Source organism: Ptychodera flava, chromosome 5 (assembly GCF_041260155.1).
Source record: "Ptychodera flava strain L36383 chromosome 5, AS_Pfla_20210202, whole genome shotgun sequence".
Taxonomy (NCBI): domain Eukaryota; kingdom Metazoa; phylum Hemichordata; class Enteropneusta; family Ptychoderidae; genus Ptychodera; species Ptychodera flava.
Genome location: NC_091932.1, coordinates 4,676,149 through 4,694,407, shown reverse-complemented (window position 1 = coordinate 4,694,407; position 18,259 = coordinate 4,676,149). Strand labels below are relative to the sequence as shown.

At 36.5% G+C, this 18,259-nt stretch overlaps 1 protein-coding gene across 1 annotated transcript in view; it reads left to right on the top strand.

Annotated features, from left to right (window-relative positions):
- Positions 1-7,127, top strand: part of LOC139132802 (intraflagellar transport protein 172 homolog) — a 31,023-nt gene extending 23,896 nt beyond the window's left edge. Inside the window, exons 32-39 of the mRNA XM_070699062.1 lie at positions 3-206; positions 412-522; positions 1,154-1,273; positions 2,174-2,329; positions 2,822-2,920; positions 4,390-4,543; positions 5,082-5,173; positions 5,740-7,127. Of these exons, the coding sequence (XP_070555163.1) occupies positions 3-206; positions 412-522; positions 1,154-1,273; positions 2,174-2,329; positions 2,822-2,920; positions 4,390-4,543; positions 5,082-5,173; positions 5,740-5,829 (1,026 nt within the window). The 3' untranslated portion in view covers positions 5,830-7,127. The remainder of the gene's footprint in view (positions 1-2; positions 207-411; positions 523-1,153; positions 1,274-2,173; positions 2,330-2,821; positions 2,921-4,389; positions 4,544-5,081; positions 5,174-5,739) is intronic.
- Positions 7,128-18,259: the final 11,132 nt, after the last annotated feature.

The following is an 18,259-nucleotide window of genomic DNA, read 5'->3' as shown; positions in this document are numbered from 1 at the left end:
AGTTAATAGGAGTGGATGTGATTGCAGCGTTAGATATGTACGTTGATAGAGGCCAGTGGGAGAAGTGTATTGAGACAGCTGAAAAACAAGGCTACAAGGTTTTACATAAATATGTAGCATTGTATGCCACTCATCTCATCAAAGAAAACAACATTCAGAAAGCCTTGGATCTCTATGTCAAACACGGAGCACCAGCAAATCAACAGGTAACGATGAACAAAATGACACTGTCCATTCAGTATCATTGAAATCAGTGATTTGAAAAAACTTTGGTTTTAGAAGTTCAAGATCATTTGACATTGCAGTTATCCTGTAAAAGATCTTTGTCCTTACCAGAATTTGCCTTTTAGAATTTAATGCGTTTATCATTTTCACCTCAACCAAGTTGTGGTTTTATTTTTCTTTGGCCAGAATTACAACATTTACAAGCGTATTTGCATGGAGATGTTTTCAGCGGCAGAAACAGACAAAGCTGAAGCATACAGAGTGTGGGCTGATCTCAGAGATATGCTTCTAGATTTGGTAAGAATTACGTTTATCATCAATTCATTGCTAAAGATGTTGCTGATTTTCCTCCTGATGGCACACCATGTGATCACAAATCACTGTATGAGAATGCATCAACTAGGCAATAGCAATAAAGAATTAGACAAAACAGTAAAAGCCGTATGGTTGCCAAAATGACTATAGGGTAGTAAATTTTGTATTGATAATGAATAATTTTGATAGTTTATGTTACATGAACTAGTTGGAGTGATATCATCATGAAATGAGAGGATTTAATCAGTTTGTGAGTCAAATGGTCAATGCAATGTCTTCAATATTTTGACACATAGATGTCACTGATTCAAGATCCTGTCTGTTTCATAACTCTACCACTATGAAATACCGATGTTATAGAAACTAAAATATAGGGAGTAAAACATCCAAAGTCTTTCCACATTTCATATCAGCTGTGCTAAATTCTATCTTGATCATCAGAGGCTGGCATTATCAAAGATTCCGCCATTTTTGACACACCATGTCTCAGGTCAGAGGTCATGGAGCATCAATATACGACTGAATCTTTTGGTCGATAGATATTGAACATACAGTAAATGATCTATGGTGAGATATAGATATTGAATGTATATGAATTGATCTCTATTCACAGAATGAGAATTTATCCAAGTCTCCGGAGGCCAATTCACCACAACACGAAGAGTTTGAGACTTTGTTAGTAATAGCTCATTACTATGCGGGAAGATCTGCTTGTCTTGGCTCATCGTCATTGGTAAGTTTGATATTTTAACGTAACCATCAAAAAACATTCAAACATGTAGACAGTTTGATAGCCTGTCAGAATCAATCTTGTCTTTCGAAAATGTCAGTTTGTCAATTTATATACTTACCATTACATGTTGATATGACCTGTGCTACCAAAGTGCTCATTTTAAATACTTACTGATCATCCTCTATGTACCGGTATATTAAATTTACTACTTTTGTAGTCTCTCTATGGATAATGGTGTTTTATTTTATGATCAGGCGTTGTGTTACAGGAATGTAAACAATAATCTACAAGAGTAACCGATGGTTACAGCAAGAAGCAAACCCAAAGACTGGTTTACTTGATAACTATGCCACAAGAACTTGAAGAAGTCTTGTACACTGATTGGTACTTTTGATCAGTCTATGTTTACTTTCACTTCAGTCAAATGTTTTGTAAAATAACCCTAGACAGTTACACTAGTAATATCATCAGTCACAAGTTCTAGTAATCTAATGTTCTAGTATTATGCTAGACTACCATGTTCTGTCTACAAATAGAACTCTGTGCCAAGATAATTTCTCAATGCAATTGTGTAATTCCCCAGGGTTTCCTGCCAAAGTACCACAGCCCCAGATTTTGTCAGTGAAAATTTGCCACAAACTGAGTGTATTTCAGTTAAAATCTAAAATGACTGGTTCCACTCCAGAATAAAAAGGCCATGCAGCGTTCTGCAGACTCAGTATGGCAAAGAGATCATGTGATGCTGGTAAAAGTGAACCCATGTGTACAAATGTGTGTGGAAATATTTCCATATGTGTTTGTCCACGTGATGTGGTTCCAAGTTCTGAGTTTAACCCATTACTGCCAGAAAAGTGAAGACCTGCCATGTTGCTAATCACATTGTTTGTTTTAATCTTCCAGGAAACTCTGTCAGCCAAGCTATCCATATCATTGCTACGTCACACAGATATCATCCCAGCTGACAAAGCTTTCTATGAGGCTGGTGTGGCTGCTAAAAATGAAGGATGGGAAAACATGGCATTTGTCTTTCTCAATAGATTCCTGGATTTGACAGAGGTAATAGTCTATCACAGAACACTGAATGATCAATTCTACCACTAGATTAGTTTCAAAGTTCAGATATCCGTTTTTCACATATGCTGTATTTTGACTGATCTTTGCGACTCTTTTGAGGCCCCATTTTTTGTAAATTCTTGCTAAGACAGGAAGAATAATTAAGTTGTTCCTTAGAATCACAACTTCTAATTTAGCCAAAGCAGAATTTGTTTTGCAGCAAATATATACCTCCACATTGCAATTATTTTAGTGCAGAATTTGTTCTGTCAACGCTGTCTGTATTTGTATTGCCTCTATTACTACAGTTTGTAAAATCTCAACTCCAAGTCATCAGTGATAATGTACCTGGTGTGAGATTTTGCTGGTGCCTGAACAAACACATTTTCACTTGCTGCCTCTGTAACTATGCAAAATAAATCTGAGGATCAATATTAGTATTTATTCAAGATTTTTGTTCAACATGTCTTTTTACATTTTCATGATTTCTTGCAGGCAATAGAGGAAGGTTCCTTGGACATGCTGGACAACAGTGATTTCCAGGATACAGACATTCCTTTTGAAATCCCACTACCGGATAGGCAGCATGTTACCGTAAGTTGTCAATGTCTTGGAAAGTGAATGTGTGAATATTTGCTACACGTATCAGTTATCAGATTTGAATGTCAAAATGTCAAATGTCAAAAAGTAAATAGTCAATTTTGGAATGGAAGGAAAACCATGTTCACACACTTAATTATCTTTTGATTCAAATCTTATGGCAGGCATAAACTATTCCTCTATGCTAGTGTGCTTGTCTTTAGGCCAACACAGTGTGTCTTCACAGCATACTCAAAAGTCACCACGTAATACCACAGTCAAGCCAACTATCAACACAAACCCAGTATCAATCCCAGTAAGACAAAATCAATGATCATCACAACTTCTCAGAAGAGACGGCACATTGACAGTGAAAACTTCAACCTCACTTTGGCTGGTAAAACTATTGACCACGTCTCATCAGAGAAAGGTTACTAGGGGTCACTATTTCTAATAACCTGGACTGGTGTGAACACATTTCAACCATTGAAAGCTAAATCAATTCCAAATTGTTTCTTTTGGCACGCATCAAAGAATTTCTTCCTCTCCACTCATGCAAGCTATTCTATTACTGTTTCATCTCACCACACATCAATTACTGTTCTAATGTATGGAGCTTTACTTCCAATAGCAATATCTATGCATTGGAGCGTCTACAGAGACGTGCAATGAGACTTATTCTTGACACTGTTCCGCCTCTTTCCACTTGTCAAATGTATACTCAGCTTCATTGGCTGCCAATTAATTTGAAACTCCGTTTTAATCGTATGGCCCAAATTTTCAGAGCAACTCACAATCTAACCCTTGACTATATAACCAGTGTGTTCAATAATTATATCCCTTCCAGATCACTTCGTTCTTCCAATCAGAACCTCCTTAAAGTTCTCAAAGCATGTACAATTCTTTATCAAAACACCTTGTCTGTTGCGGGTGTGGATGAATATAACAATCTCCCCAAATCAATCAGGAACTCTGAGTCACTGACTAGTTTTAAGAAATCTTGTAACAACTTTCTGTATTCTATTTACTTGTCTGATGCCTCTTTGTAGTTTTTTTGATATTTGTACTTCTGTGTTTTTTGTGTTTTCAAGTTGGTGCTGTAATATGATTTTCTTTTGTCTATTCAACCTCCATGAAAAGAGGTGTTTCACCTATGGAGTTATCGAGTTTAAATAAAGATTATTAATAATAATAATAACAAACATAGAGTTTTAACCCTACCAAAGATCACTTATGGAAATGAACAAAAGGAACCATAGCGCCCACTTCTAGGGATTTAAGACTGTCTTTTTCACACTCTGTGTTTGTTTGTACAGTTAAGTTAAGACCCTTGCTACATTTAGTAATGGCACATCCATCCATGAGATTTGATGTGTGCACTCATCTATGGTAACAATGTTTTCAAACTAGAAAAATTCCAGCTCTGTTTGTAATTAAAATTGTTCAGTCTATCAGTAAAATTTTTCCTTCTTTTCAAATTCCAGGAAGACAAGAAAGAAGAAATCAAGGATTGGGTACTGGCAGTTTCCATGGATCAGAAAGTTGAACAGATTCTGGATGTTGATGAAAGGGATACGTATGTTGGATCACTGACAGCCATCAATACCGGAATCAAATCATTGCCCTGTGTGATATCTGGTATGTAATGGTCTACATATTGCATATACACACAGGTATTCTTGTACTTTGATAACACGGTGTATTTCTCTATTCATATTCATGTTTTCAGTACCTGATCCATAGCTTTGGATAGACTTGTCAACTCATGTCATTAAAATTGCAATAAGTTATTCCTGTGCTCTCAATGAAGCACAGTCTAGTTCTTGTATCAGCTTTTGTTAAACATGTATATTGATGGCAGCGTGAGACTTTTCAAAGCAATTGGCTTGTCTTACAGTTGAACACAAGACTCCAATTAAAAATGTCCTTTCTGTGTTTTCAGATGATTGTCTATCCTCAGACATGACATCACACTTCAATGCTAGTTCATTATTTTAACTGTGTATAATACTGTGCATAGAATCTCTCCTTCCATGATCATGAAACAGATATTGCAATGGTTAAATTCTCGGTGTTTCAATCAGAAACCACTGAAATCACTGTTTTCATCCAACAGGTTTGTCTTCATACCATCCATACCATATCATTGATTGTGTTCATTTTCTTCCAAACACAGGATACCCAGTGCTTCGTAACAAGCTAGAATTTAAAAGACCAGGAAAGGCAGCCAACAAAGATGATTGGAATAAATTCCTGATGGCAACCAAGGTATGTAACCATCAATGTGAGCTATACTTGTAATGTTTTGCAATATCACTGTAATTGCTGCATTGTCATTGGTAGATGGACTCCATTCATGTGTCAGTTCTAAGGAAAACTCATCAATTATTTTGCTATGGTTTTGAAACAGAGGTAAATGATTGCATTGATACTCCATTGGGAACCCTTTGTATTAAATGTGACCTTGAAAACTCAGCAAAGTTTGCTGGGCCATGGGGTAACCAAGGTACAACTCAAGCACTGCAAGTTATATTCCATTCTTTTTAAAAGTTAAACTTTATTCATAAAATTGAAGATTTACAGCAAACAGATCCATTATCAGCCTCAATGTCATCTCAACATAGGTGTCAATAAACAAAACAAATGCGAATAAAAAACGGTTTCGATATTTTGCCCTCTGTTGTTTATGTTGGAATAGTAGACAAACTCACAATGTAATATTATGCAAATCATGTCATAGATCTCAGCTTTGTTTATGCTTGTGTAAATTTACACATGAACTTGACAAGAACAAATTCAAGTAAACATAATTTTCTGATCTATTTTCACTTCAGATGTCCCACAGTTCTGAATGTCAAGATGTTTTGAAGTTCATTGGTCAGTGGTGTGGTGCAACGCCAAATCCAAGCTATTCATTCCAGTAAATTTGATAAATATAGTTGTCATAGCAACACATATAGTGTATAGTTCATTCCGTCCACCTTTTGGATTTACTGATAGATCACACTTCATCCATAAAACTTAACTTTTGTACTTATATATTGTTTTGATTATTTGATATGTAGATATTGACTGGTATGTAAAATTTGCAATATTTCAAGTGTGTTTATTGGCAAGTACTTCTCGCAAAGGATATCAAAAGTGTATACTTCAATTCATAGCAGATTACTGATGTCTCCTTGCTAGAATATGGCACCGGTTATTTTTTGTCGTCTTCAACATCCGTACAGTTTGTCTTTCAAAAAGAGTTAACCCATCCTTGTAATCTTATGTACATCATCAAGCTGACTGTTATGAATATACTGCACTGTCCAAAGTATACATTGCTTTCTCAGTGTTTTTGTACATGCAGCAGTTTAGAAGAAAACAAGTTGAATTGACTTGGTCAGAAGAAATAGGGATTTGTAAAAGTTGTACACCGCTGAACACCATTGGAACTAGTTTGGATAATTGGATAGTGAACTAATGATGGTTTAATATGCCAATGTAAGCTCATCTGCCTTTCTCTTTCAGCAATGCACTTGTTTTTATCAGTAATTTGTAATATTGCAACATTCAGCTGTAAGGCACCCAACACTTGAGGAATGTGGAAAATATGCAGATCCAGTTCTCTCAAATTAGTTCCAATCGTGTTAATGTTAGACCATTGCTGAAGTTTGAGTGTATCAGAAATGTTTTTATTTCACCACATTTCTGTAAACAATCTCTTGCTTTCATGATTTAGATTTGTAGAACAATAATAATAGGTGTGCTATGTCCAGAAATAGTGCCCTCTAACAGAATAACATTGCATTTCAATACGCCTGTATTCAATGTTATTTAGCTGTATTGCATTGCATATTGGAGAGTGCCCATATATCTGACTGTAAAATGCTTTAAAAAGGTCTGTGTACAGAAAACAATACTCCTTGTTTTTTTTATTTCCCAAATGTCATTTACCACAATTTTGATCACTGTATAAACTCTTCTGAAAGAAGCAATCTTATTACACACGCTATTCACCTTTGTGGTTTTGCTTTATGACAGAAAACAACAGAAATGTCAATTTTTGAGAACTACTCTTGTTTGCAAAGATTTCATCCTGATAAGCTGATCAGAAAATTACCCACATCTGTGGAAAATCCACCCAACTTATACGTACTAATTTCTTATCCCAGGACATAAATCACTGTACATGCTTTGTATTGTCAGTTTTGTGCAAAATAAAGTACTTTTACTCCAAGTCCATTCTTGTGTTGTATCTCTTTATGGTAACATTTGCCAGTAGACACACAGCAATGGCTATTTCCTCTGTATAAAGTTCTAATACAGTATGTCTGACAGGGACATACCCGGTTATCAATACAATATTTGTTTATCAGGTATTATTGACTTTCAAGTTAAATATCTAGAGGTCATAATAGTACCAAATATCTGGTCTATGGACACAATAAGATAGAACCAATAAACAGGGCCATCCAGCATATCAACTGATTTGGTGAAATATAACCTGCAGTGGATGTTTTTTTCACGTGAACATAATACTATTTGAAAGTATAACAAAATTGAAATTTGAAGAGAGAAAAGTGAAAACTCTTTAAAAATGACTCCTCCCTTTGTGATTTCATTTTATTTTATTTTATTTTGCCTTCCTCCTGTTCATTTCTCTTCTTCTCCCCACCTGATAAATGCCATTTTATAGAAGCTCCAGATTGCCCTCTCTCCACCACATACATGGTTTTGCCCTCCCAATCAGCAACCCCCACCATGGAATGGTACAGTCTGCCCTACATGCTGACTTTCACCAAGTTGCCAACCCATCAAATCAAATTCAAAAGAGCTCTGCACAGGTGATAAAAATATTGCCAACCTTCCCTTTCCTTGTCCACAGATGAAAAAATCCTCACCTCTCTGATGAGAAATTGTGTATAGATATCTGTACCACAAGCAACAATTGCTTTAAGCTCCTGAACATTTAAACAATGAATACTTCTTCACACAATCTTTGAGAAAGTGACTTGATAAGCTTTATAAGATATGAGCTTGGTGAGTTAACTATGTTTTTCATCAGAATTACAAAAAGCACTTTTTTGCTCAGTAAATCTCACAGTGAATACACTACTCTGGATCTACCGGATCTTGAACCGGGTCTCGAACTCACCATCCTCCGATGGTGAGTCCGTTACCCTATCCGCCGGTCTTCGGTGCCTCCACGATGGTTTGAAGCGCATGAGAGTGCGCCCTCAATGTCCGAAATTACACGTCAAAATTTTTGAATATATCACCAAATTTCACCAATTTCTCGTTAAACTCTGACCGCAATGCACCAAAACGTCAACTGGTTTGTGACTAGAATGGATCTTGAGCGATCTGAATTGTTTTCGCCCTTTTACCGGCTGTAAATCAGGCGTAATCAGAAGAAAACATGCATTTTACTCACTTTTGCTGTAACTGTCAAAATTGACATCGATCGTGTCTGGAAGTGGTTTTAGAGAGAAAGTGTTCACAAAACTCTTTTAAGGGCCAAGTCATGCATGTTTCCTTCCTGTTTACATTAAGATCTACCAAGCACGTGTCATATCAGCTTTTAATTCAATTTTTTATGATATGAAATTAAAAAAACACCATGAAGCAAGTTTTATTATGAATATTACATTCGTTTGAATATTGTATTTCATAAGTGGCCGAAATCCTTCGTGCAATATGACTTAGTTAGCCTTTCTTAATGGTTGTCACTATCTTCATTAAAAGTTTTGAAATCACATCGTATGGTACAAATAGAACTTTTCACACACATCAACCACACACATAAAAGTCAATAAATTCTAACACATGTTGGCGACCCCTTTGCTCATTGAAATTACTCTCCTTGCTAAAACCATGGTGATGCAAATCCTTAAACAGGTGTCATGTCGGTCTTTAAAATGGACAAGGGTCAAAGGTGAATTCTATTCAACTCAAGCCCTTCGCTACTTTACTGAATACGTAGACATTGATGTATCGTCGAACTGAATTCTTTGAAACTTAATACATTAAAATCAAACTATTTTCCCTTCTTCATGATTGACTCATCATTACAAAGCGTTTCCTCTGTTCCCAGAGGGCAAATTTTGAAAAGTATATTAACATAGAGGTTGAAAACCGAACTCCTATATTAAGGTAAAAATAATGACGTCAGAGATTTTGCCATTCATTTGATACTTTATTCCTCAGTTACGCTATCCTCGAAAGTTTGATTCATTTGACCGTCCCTTGGTTTGAATGGCAAGAGAGTGCGCCCTCAATGTCCGAAATTACTAGTCAATTTTTTTTAAAAATGTCACCGAATGTCACCAATTTCTCGTTAGAATCTGACCAAAACGGACCAAAAAGTCAATTGGTTTGTAACTAGAATAGATCAGGAGCGATCTGAATTGTTTTCACCCTTTTACTGGCTTTAAATCAGGCGTAATCAGAAGAAAACACATTTTACTCACTTTTGCTGTAACTGTCAAAATTGACATCGATCGTGTAGGTGAATGGGGTTTTAGAAAAAAAGTGTTCACAGAACACTTTTTAGGGTCATGTCATTTTTCCTTACCTTAGGGTGGATTTCAAAGTGGTTGTGAAATAGATAAAAGTTTCTGTATTTAAAATTATGAGTCATATATGGGCCTCAATGTCTTTTCAAACAACCGTTGTAAACGTCTCGGCAACTGTTTCCATAGGGCATTTTAGACTGTATATTAACATAGAGTTTGAAAACCAAACTTCTATGTTATGGTAAAAATAACGTCAGAGAATTTCCAATTTATTGGATACTTTCTTCCTCAGTTACGCTATCCTCCGAAATTTGGGGCGTCCTTTGTTTGAACGCATGAGAGTGCGCCCTCAATGTCCGAAATGACTCCTCAAATTTTTGAAAAAATATCACCGGATTTCACCTACTTCTCGTTAAAATCTCACCGCAATGCAACAAAACGTCATCTTGTTTGTTACTTACTAGAATGAATCCGGAGCGATCTGAATTGTTTTTACCCTTTTAATCGCTTTAAATCAGCGTAATCAGAAGAAAACATGTATTTCACTCACTTTTGCTGTGACTGTCAAAATTGACATCGATCTTGTCGGTAATGAATAATTATATGCGTTTCGAAGATTAGTATATAACTACTATCTTTTCGTTGCAAAAGAGAATTCCTTTGATTGACGGTTGTGTCACCAGGTGTTGAATGCGTATATATTGGTTTAAAGGTCTTTTGTCTTCAGTCTGGGTCGAAACTCCACGATGTCCACACAAGTATTTTTTATGAGTATATTCTCTAAATCTTGCAATACAGTTTTATAGGTCTTGGAATTCCGCCGCCTTTTGACTATACGTTGTAAATGAGAAATTATGTTATATACATGGAGAGTTTTTCGACACATCATTTCTCGAAGTTCAGTATAGATAAGGGGTTTTAGAGAGAAAGTGTTCACAGAACACTTTTAAGGGTCATGTCATGTTTCCTTACCGTAGGATGGATTTTCCCGTAGCATGTGCCCCATTTCTCCTGCTGGCAACGTGAACTTGTCATAATTTTTTTTATTTTAGATTAAGATCTACCGAGCACGCCCTCAATGTTTCACGCACATGAAGTAAACACGTAAAACTCAATAAATTCTAACACATGTTGACGAACCCTTTGCTCATTGAAATTGCTCACCTCGCTAAGACAATGGATATGCAAATGCTTCAAACAGGTGTCATGTCGGTCTTCAAAATGGACAATGGGTCAAAGGTGAATTCTATTCAACTCAAGCCCTTCGCTACTAGTCTGGTTCCCTGACCCATTCCCCGGTAGAGGGCGTGGGTAAATATAGGCGCCCTCTACCGGGGAAATGGGTCAGGGAACCAGACTACTTCGCTACTTTATTGAATGCGTAGACATTGATGTATCGTCGAACAGAATTCTTTGAAACTTAATTCATTAAAATCAAACTATTTTCCCTTCTTCATGATTGACTCATAATCATTACAAAGCCTTTCCTCTGTTCCCAGAGGGCAAATTTTGAAAAGTATATTAACATAGAGGTTGAAAACCGAACTCCTATATTAAGGTAAAAATAATGACGTCAGAGATTTTGCCATTCATTTCATACTTTATTCCTCAGTTACGCTCCCCTCGAAAGTTTGATTCATTTGACCGTCCCTTGGTTTGAATGGCAAGAGAGTGCGCCCTCAATGTCCGAAATTACTAGTCAATTTTTTTTAAAATGTCACCGAATGTCACCAATTTCTCGTTAGAATCTGACCAAAACGGACCAAAAAGTCATTGGTTTGTAACTAGAATAGATCAGGAGCGATCTGAATTGTTTTCACCCTTTTACTGGCTTTAAATCAGGCGTAATCAGAAGAAAACACATTTTACTCACTTTTGCTGTAACTGTCAAAATTGACATCGATCGTGTAGGTGAATGGGGTTTTAGAGAAAAAGTGTTCACAGAACATTTTTTAGGGTCATGTCATTTTTCCTTACCTTAGGGTGGATTTCAAAGTGGTTGTGAAATACATAAAAGTTTCTGTATTTAAAATTATGAGTCATATATGGGCCTCATGTCTTTTCAAACAACCGTGTAAACGTCTCGGCAACTGTTTCCATAGGGCATTTTAGACTGTATATTAACATAGAGTTTGAAAACCAAACTTCTATGTTATGGTAAAAATAACGTCAGAGAATTTCCAATTTATTGGATACTTTCTTCCTCAGTTACGCTATCCTCCGAAATTTGGGGCGTCCCTTGGTTTGAACGCATAAGAGTGCGCCCTCAATGTCCGAAATACTCCTCAAATTTTTGAAAAAATATCACCGAATTTCACCAATTTCTCGTTAAAATCTCACCGCAATGCAACAAAACGTCATCTTGTTTGTTACTAGAATGAATCCGGAGCGATCTGAATTGTTTTTACCCTTTTAATCGCTTTAAATCAGCGTAATCAGAAGAAAACATGAGTCACTCACTTTTACAGTGACTGTCAAAATTGACATCGATCGTGTCGGTAATGAACAATTATATGCGTTTCGAAGATTAGTATATAATTATCATCTTTTCGTTACATAAGAGAATTCCTTTGATTGATGGTTGTGTCACCAGGTGTTGAATGCGTATATATTGGTTTAAAGGTCTTTTGTCTTCAGTCTGGGTCGAAACTCCACGATGTCCACACAAGTATTTTTATGAGTATATTTTCTAAATCTTGCAATACAGTTTTATAGGTCTTGGAATTCCGCCGCCTTTTGACTATACGTTGTAAAGGAGAAATTATGTAATATACATGGTGAGTTTTTCGACTTATCATTTCTCGAAGTACAGTAAAGATAAGGGGTTTTAGAGAGAAAGTGTTCACAGAACACTTTTAAGGGTCATGTCATGTTTCCTTACCGTAGGATGGATTTTCCCGTAGCATGTGCCCCATTTCTCCTGCTGGCAACGTGAACTTGTCATAATTTTTTTTATTTTAGATTAAGATCTACCGAGCACGCCCTCAATGTTTCACGCACATGAAGTAAACACGTAAAACTCAATAAATTCTAACACATGTTGACGAACCCTTTGCTCATTGAAATTGCTCACCTCGCTAAGACAATGGATATGCAAATGCTTCAAACAGGTGTCATGTCGGTCTTCAAAATGGACAATGGGTCAAAGGTGAATTCTATTCAACTCAAGCCCTTCGCTACTAGTCTGGTTCCCTGACCCATTTCCCCGGTAGAGGGCGTGGGTAAATATAGGCGCCCTCTACCGGGGAAATGGGTCAGGGAACCAGACTACTTCGCTACTTTATTGAATGCGTAGACATTGATGTATCGTCGAACAGAATTCTTTGAAACTTAATTCATTAAAATCAAACTATTTTCCCTTCTTCATGATTGACTCATAATCATTACAAAGCCTTTCCTCTGTTCCCAGAGGGCAAATTTTGAAAAGTATATTAACATAGAGGTTGAAAACCGAACTCCTATATTAAGGTAAAAATAATGACGTCAGAGATTTTGCCATTCATTTGATACTTTATTCCTCAGTTACGCTATCCTCGAAAGTTTGATTCATTTGACCGTCCCTTGGTTTGAATGGCAAGAGAGTGCGCCCTCAATGTCCGAAATTACTAGTCAATTTTTTTTAAAAATGTCACCGAATGTCACCAATTTCTCGTTAGAATCTGACCAAAACGGACCAAAAAGTCAATTGGTTTGTAACTAGAATAGATCAGGAGCGATCTGAATTGTTTTCACCCTTTTACTGGCTTTAAATCAGGCGTAATCAGAAGAAAACACATTTTACTCACTTTTGCTGTAACTGTCAAAATTGACATCGATCGTGTAGGTGAATGGGGTTTTAGAAAAAAAGTGTTCACAGAACACTTTTTAGGGTCATGTCATTTTTCCTTACCTTAGGGTGGATTTCAAAGTGGTTGTGAAATAGATAAAAGTTTCTGTATTTAAAATTATGAGTCATATATGGGCCTCAATGTCTTTTCAAACAACCGTTGTAAACGTCTCGGCAACTGTTTCCATAGGGCATTTTAGACTGTACATCAACATAGAGTTTGAAACCGAACTTCTATGTTATGGCACAAATAACGTCAGAGAATTTCCAATTTATTGGATACTTTCTTCCTCAGTTACGCTATCCTCCGAAATTTGGGGCGTCCCTTGGTTTGAACGCATAAGAGTGCGCCCTCAATGTCCGAAATACTCCTCAAATTTTTGAAAAAATATCACCGAATTTCACCAATTTCTCGTTAAAATCTCACCGCAATGCAACAAAACGTCATCTTGTTTGTTACTAGAATGAATCCGGAGCGATCTGAATTGTTTTTACCCTTTTAATCGCTTTAAATCAGCGTAATCAGAAGAAAACATGTATTTCACTCACTTTTGCTGTGACTGTCAAAATTGACATCGATCTTGTCGGTAATGAATAATTATATGCGTTTCGAAGATTAGTATATAACTACTATCTTTTCGTTGCAAAAGAGAATTCCTTTGATTGACGGTTGTGTCACCAGGTGTTGAATGCGTATATATTGGTTTAAAGGTCTTTTGTCTTCAGTCTGGGTCGAAACTCCACGATGTCCACACAAGTATTTTTTTATGAGTATATTCTCTAAATCTTGCAATACAGTTTTATAGGTCTTGGAATTCCGCCGCCTTTTGACTATACGTTGTAAAGGAGAAATTATGTAATATACATGGAGAGTTTTTCGACATATCATTTCTCGAAGTTCAGTATAGATAAGGGGTTTTAGAGAGAAAGTGTTCACAGAACACTTTTAAGGGTCATGTCATGTTTCCTTACCGTAGGATGGATTTTCCCGTAGCATGTGCCCCATTTCTCCTGCTGGCAACGTGAACTTGTCATAATTTTTTTTATTTTAGATTAAGATCTACCGAGCACGCCCTCAATGTTTCACGCACATGAAGTAAACACGTAAAACTCAATAAATTCTAACACATGTTGACGAACCCTTTGCTCATTGAAATTGCTCACCTCGCTAAGACAATGGATATGCAAATGCTTCAAACAGGTGTCATGTCGGTCTTCAAAATGGACAATGGGTCAAAGGTGAATTCTATTCAACTCAAGCCCTTCGCTACTTTATTGAATGCGTAGACATTGATGTATCGTCGAACAGAATTCTTTGAAACTTAATTCATTAAAATCAAACTATTTTCCCTTCTTCATGATTGACTCATGATCATTACAAAGCGTTTCCTCTGTTTCCAGAGGGCAATTTTTGAAAAGTGTATTAACATAGAGTTTGAAGACCGAACTTTTGTATTATTGTAAAAATAATAACTTCAGAGATTTTGTAATTCACTGGATACTTTCTTCCTCAGTTACGCTCCCCTGAAAAGTTTGATTCATTTGACCGTCTCTTGGTTTGAAGCGCAAGAGAGTGCGCCCTGAATGTCCGAAATTACTCCTCAAATTTTTGAAAATATCATCGAATTTTACCAATTTCTCGTAAAAATCTGACCAAATTGAACCAAACAGTCAACTGCTTTGTAACTAGAAAGGATCCGGAGCGATCTGGATTGTTTTCACCCTTTTACTGGCTGTAAATCAGGCGTAATCACAAGAAAACATGCATTACACTCACTTTTGCTGTAACTGTTAAAATTGACATCGATCGAGTCGGTGAAAGGAGTTTTAGAGAGAAAGTGTTCACAGAACACTTCTAAGGGTCATGTCATGTTTCCTTACCTTAGGGTTCATTTCCCCGTAGCATGTGCCCCATTTCTCCTGGTGGCAATGTAAACTTATCATATATTTTTTTTTATTTTAGAAATAGATTCACCAAGCACGCCCTCAATGTTTTACGCACATCAAGTACACACGAAAAAGCCAATAAATTCTAACACGTGTTGACGAACCATTGCTCATTGAAATTACTCTCCTCGCTAAAACAATGGATATGCAAATGCTTCAAACAGGTGTCATGTTGTACTTTAAAATGGACAATGGGTCAAAGGTGAATTCTATTCAACTCAAGCCCTTCGCTACTTTATTGAATCCGTAGACATTGATGTATCGTCGAACAGAATTCTTTGAAACTTAATTCATTAAAATCAAACTATTTTCCCTTCTTCATGATTGACTCATGATCATTATTACAAAACGACGAATTCAACTTTACAGTATGGATTTTACCAGTGAATAAATAACCAATTGCTTGGTGACCTGTTTCTTTTCTTCTACCGGTTACCAAGGGTCTACCAATGTCTTATCCTATAGCAACTACCTCCTCGCCCAATGCCTTTGTCGTGTTTCTAAAAGCTACTTTAAAGGACCGTAGGACTGAAGTTAAACCTGAAATTCGTCCACTTTTTAATGTAAACACCTCAATCTTTTATCAAAGTGCACGGTTGTGTATTTAAAGTTATGCGATGTCTTTTTCAAACGACTGGTGTGAATCGTCTCAACAACTGTTTCCAGAGGACATTTTAAACTATATATTAACATAGAGATTGAAAACCGAACTCCTATATTATGGTACAAATAACGTCAGAGAATTTCCAGTTTATTGGATACTTTCTTCCTCAGTTACGCTATCCTCCGAAGTTTGGGTTCATATGACCGTCCCTTGGTTTGAAGCGAATAAGAGTGCGCCCTCAATGTCCGAAATTACTCCTCAAATTTTTGAAAAAATATGACCGAATTTCACCTATTTCTCGTTAAAATCTCACCGCAATGCAACAAAACGTCATCTGGTTTGTTACTAGAATGGATCCGGAGCGATCTGAATTGTTTTTACCCTTTTAATCGCTTTAAATCAGCGTAATCAGAAGAAAACATGTATTTCACTCACTTTTGCTGTAACTGTCAAAATTGACATCCATCATGTCGGTAATGAACAATTATATGCGTTTCGAAGATTAGTATATAATTACTATCTTTTCGTTGCAAAAGAGAATTCCTTTGATTGACGGTTGTGTCACCAGGTATATATATATGCGTATATATTGGTTTAAAGGTCTTTTGTCTTCAGTCTGGGGCGAAAATCCACGATGTCCACACAAGTATTTTTTTATGAGTATATTCTCTAAATCTTGCAATACAGTTTTATAGGTCTTGGAATTCCGCCGCCTTTTGACTATACGTTGTAAAGGAGAAATTATGTAATATACATGGTGAGTTTTTCGACTTATCATTTCTCGAAGTACAGTATAGATAAGGGGTTTTAGAGAGAAAGTGTTCACAGAACACTTTTAAGGGTCATGTCATGTTTCCTTACCGTAGGATGGATTTTCCCGTAGCATGTGCCCCATTTCTCCTGCTGGCAACGTGAACTTGTCATAATTTTTTTATTTTAGATTAAGATCTAACGAGCACGCCCTCAATGTTTCACGCACATGAAGTAAACACGTAAAACTCAATAAATTCTAACACATGTTGACGAACCCTTTGCTCATTGAAATTGCTCTCCTCGCTAAAACAATGGATATGCAAATGCTCCAAACAGGTGTTATTTCGGTCTTTAAAATGGACAATGGGTCAAAGGTGAATTCTATTCAACTCAAGCCCTTCGCTACTTTATTGAATGCGTAGTATCGTCGAACAGAATTCTTTGAAACTTAATTCATTAAAATCAAACTATTTTCCCTTCTTCATGATTGACTCATGATCATTACAAAGCCTTTCTCTGTTTCTAGAGGGCAATTTTTGAAAAGTGTATTAACATAGAGTTTGAAGACCGAACTTTTGTATTATTGTAAAAATAATAACTTCAGAGATTTTGTAATTCATTGGATACTTTCTTCCTCAGTTAGTTACGTTCCCCTCAAAAGTTTGATTCATTTGACCGTCTCTTGGTTTGAAGCGCAAGAGAGTGCGCCCTCAACGTCCGAAATTACTCCTCAAATTTTTGAAAATATCACCGAATTTCACCAATGTCTCGTAAAAATCTGACCAAATTGCACCAAACAGTCAACTGCTTTGTAACTAGAAAGGATCGGAGCGATCTGGATTGTTTTCACCTTGTTACTGGCTGTAAATCAGGCGTAATCAGAAGAAACATGCATTACACTCACTTTTACTGTAACTGTCAAAATTGACATCGATCGAGTCGGTGAAAGGAGTTTTAGAGAGAAAGTCTTCACAGAACACTTCTAAGGGTCATGTCATGTTTCCTTACCTTACCCCGTAGCATGTGGCCCATTTCTCCTGCTGGCAATGTAAACTTATCATATATTTTTTTTATTTTAGAAATAGATTCACCAAGCACGCCCTCAATGTTTCACGCACATCAAGTACACACGAAAAAGCCAATAAATTCTAACACGTGTTGACGAACCATTGCTCATTGAAATTACTCTCCTCGCTAAAACAATGGATATGCAAATGCTTCAAACAGGTGTCATGTCGTTCTTTAAAATGGACAATGGGTCAAAGGTGAATTCTATTAAACTCAAGCCCTTCGCTACTTTATTGAATGCGTAGACATTGATGTATCGTCGAACAGAATTCTTTGAAACTTAATTCATTAAAATCAAACTATTTTCCCTTCTTCATGATTGACTCATGATCATTATTACAAAACGACGAATTCAACTTTACAGTATGGATTTTACCAGTGAATAAATAACCAATTGCTTGGTGACCTGTTTCTTTTCTTCTACCGGTTACCAAGGGTCTACCAATGTCTTATCCTATAGCAACTACCTCCTCGCCCAATGCCTTTGTCGTGTTTCTAAAAGCTATTTTAAAGGACAGTAAGACTGAATTTATCTGAAATTCGTCCCTTTTCCCTTGTAAACATCTCCATCGATTATCAAAGTGGTTGTGTATTTAAAGTTATGAGTCATATTGGACTCGATGTCTTTTCAAACGACCGGTGTGAATCGTCTTAGC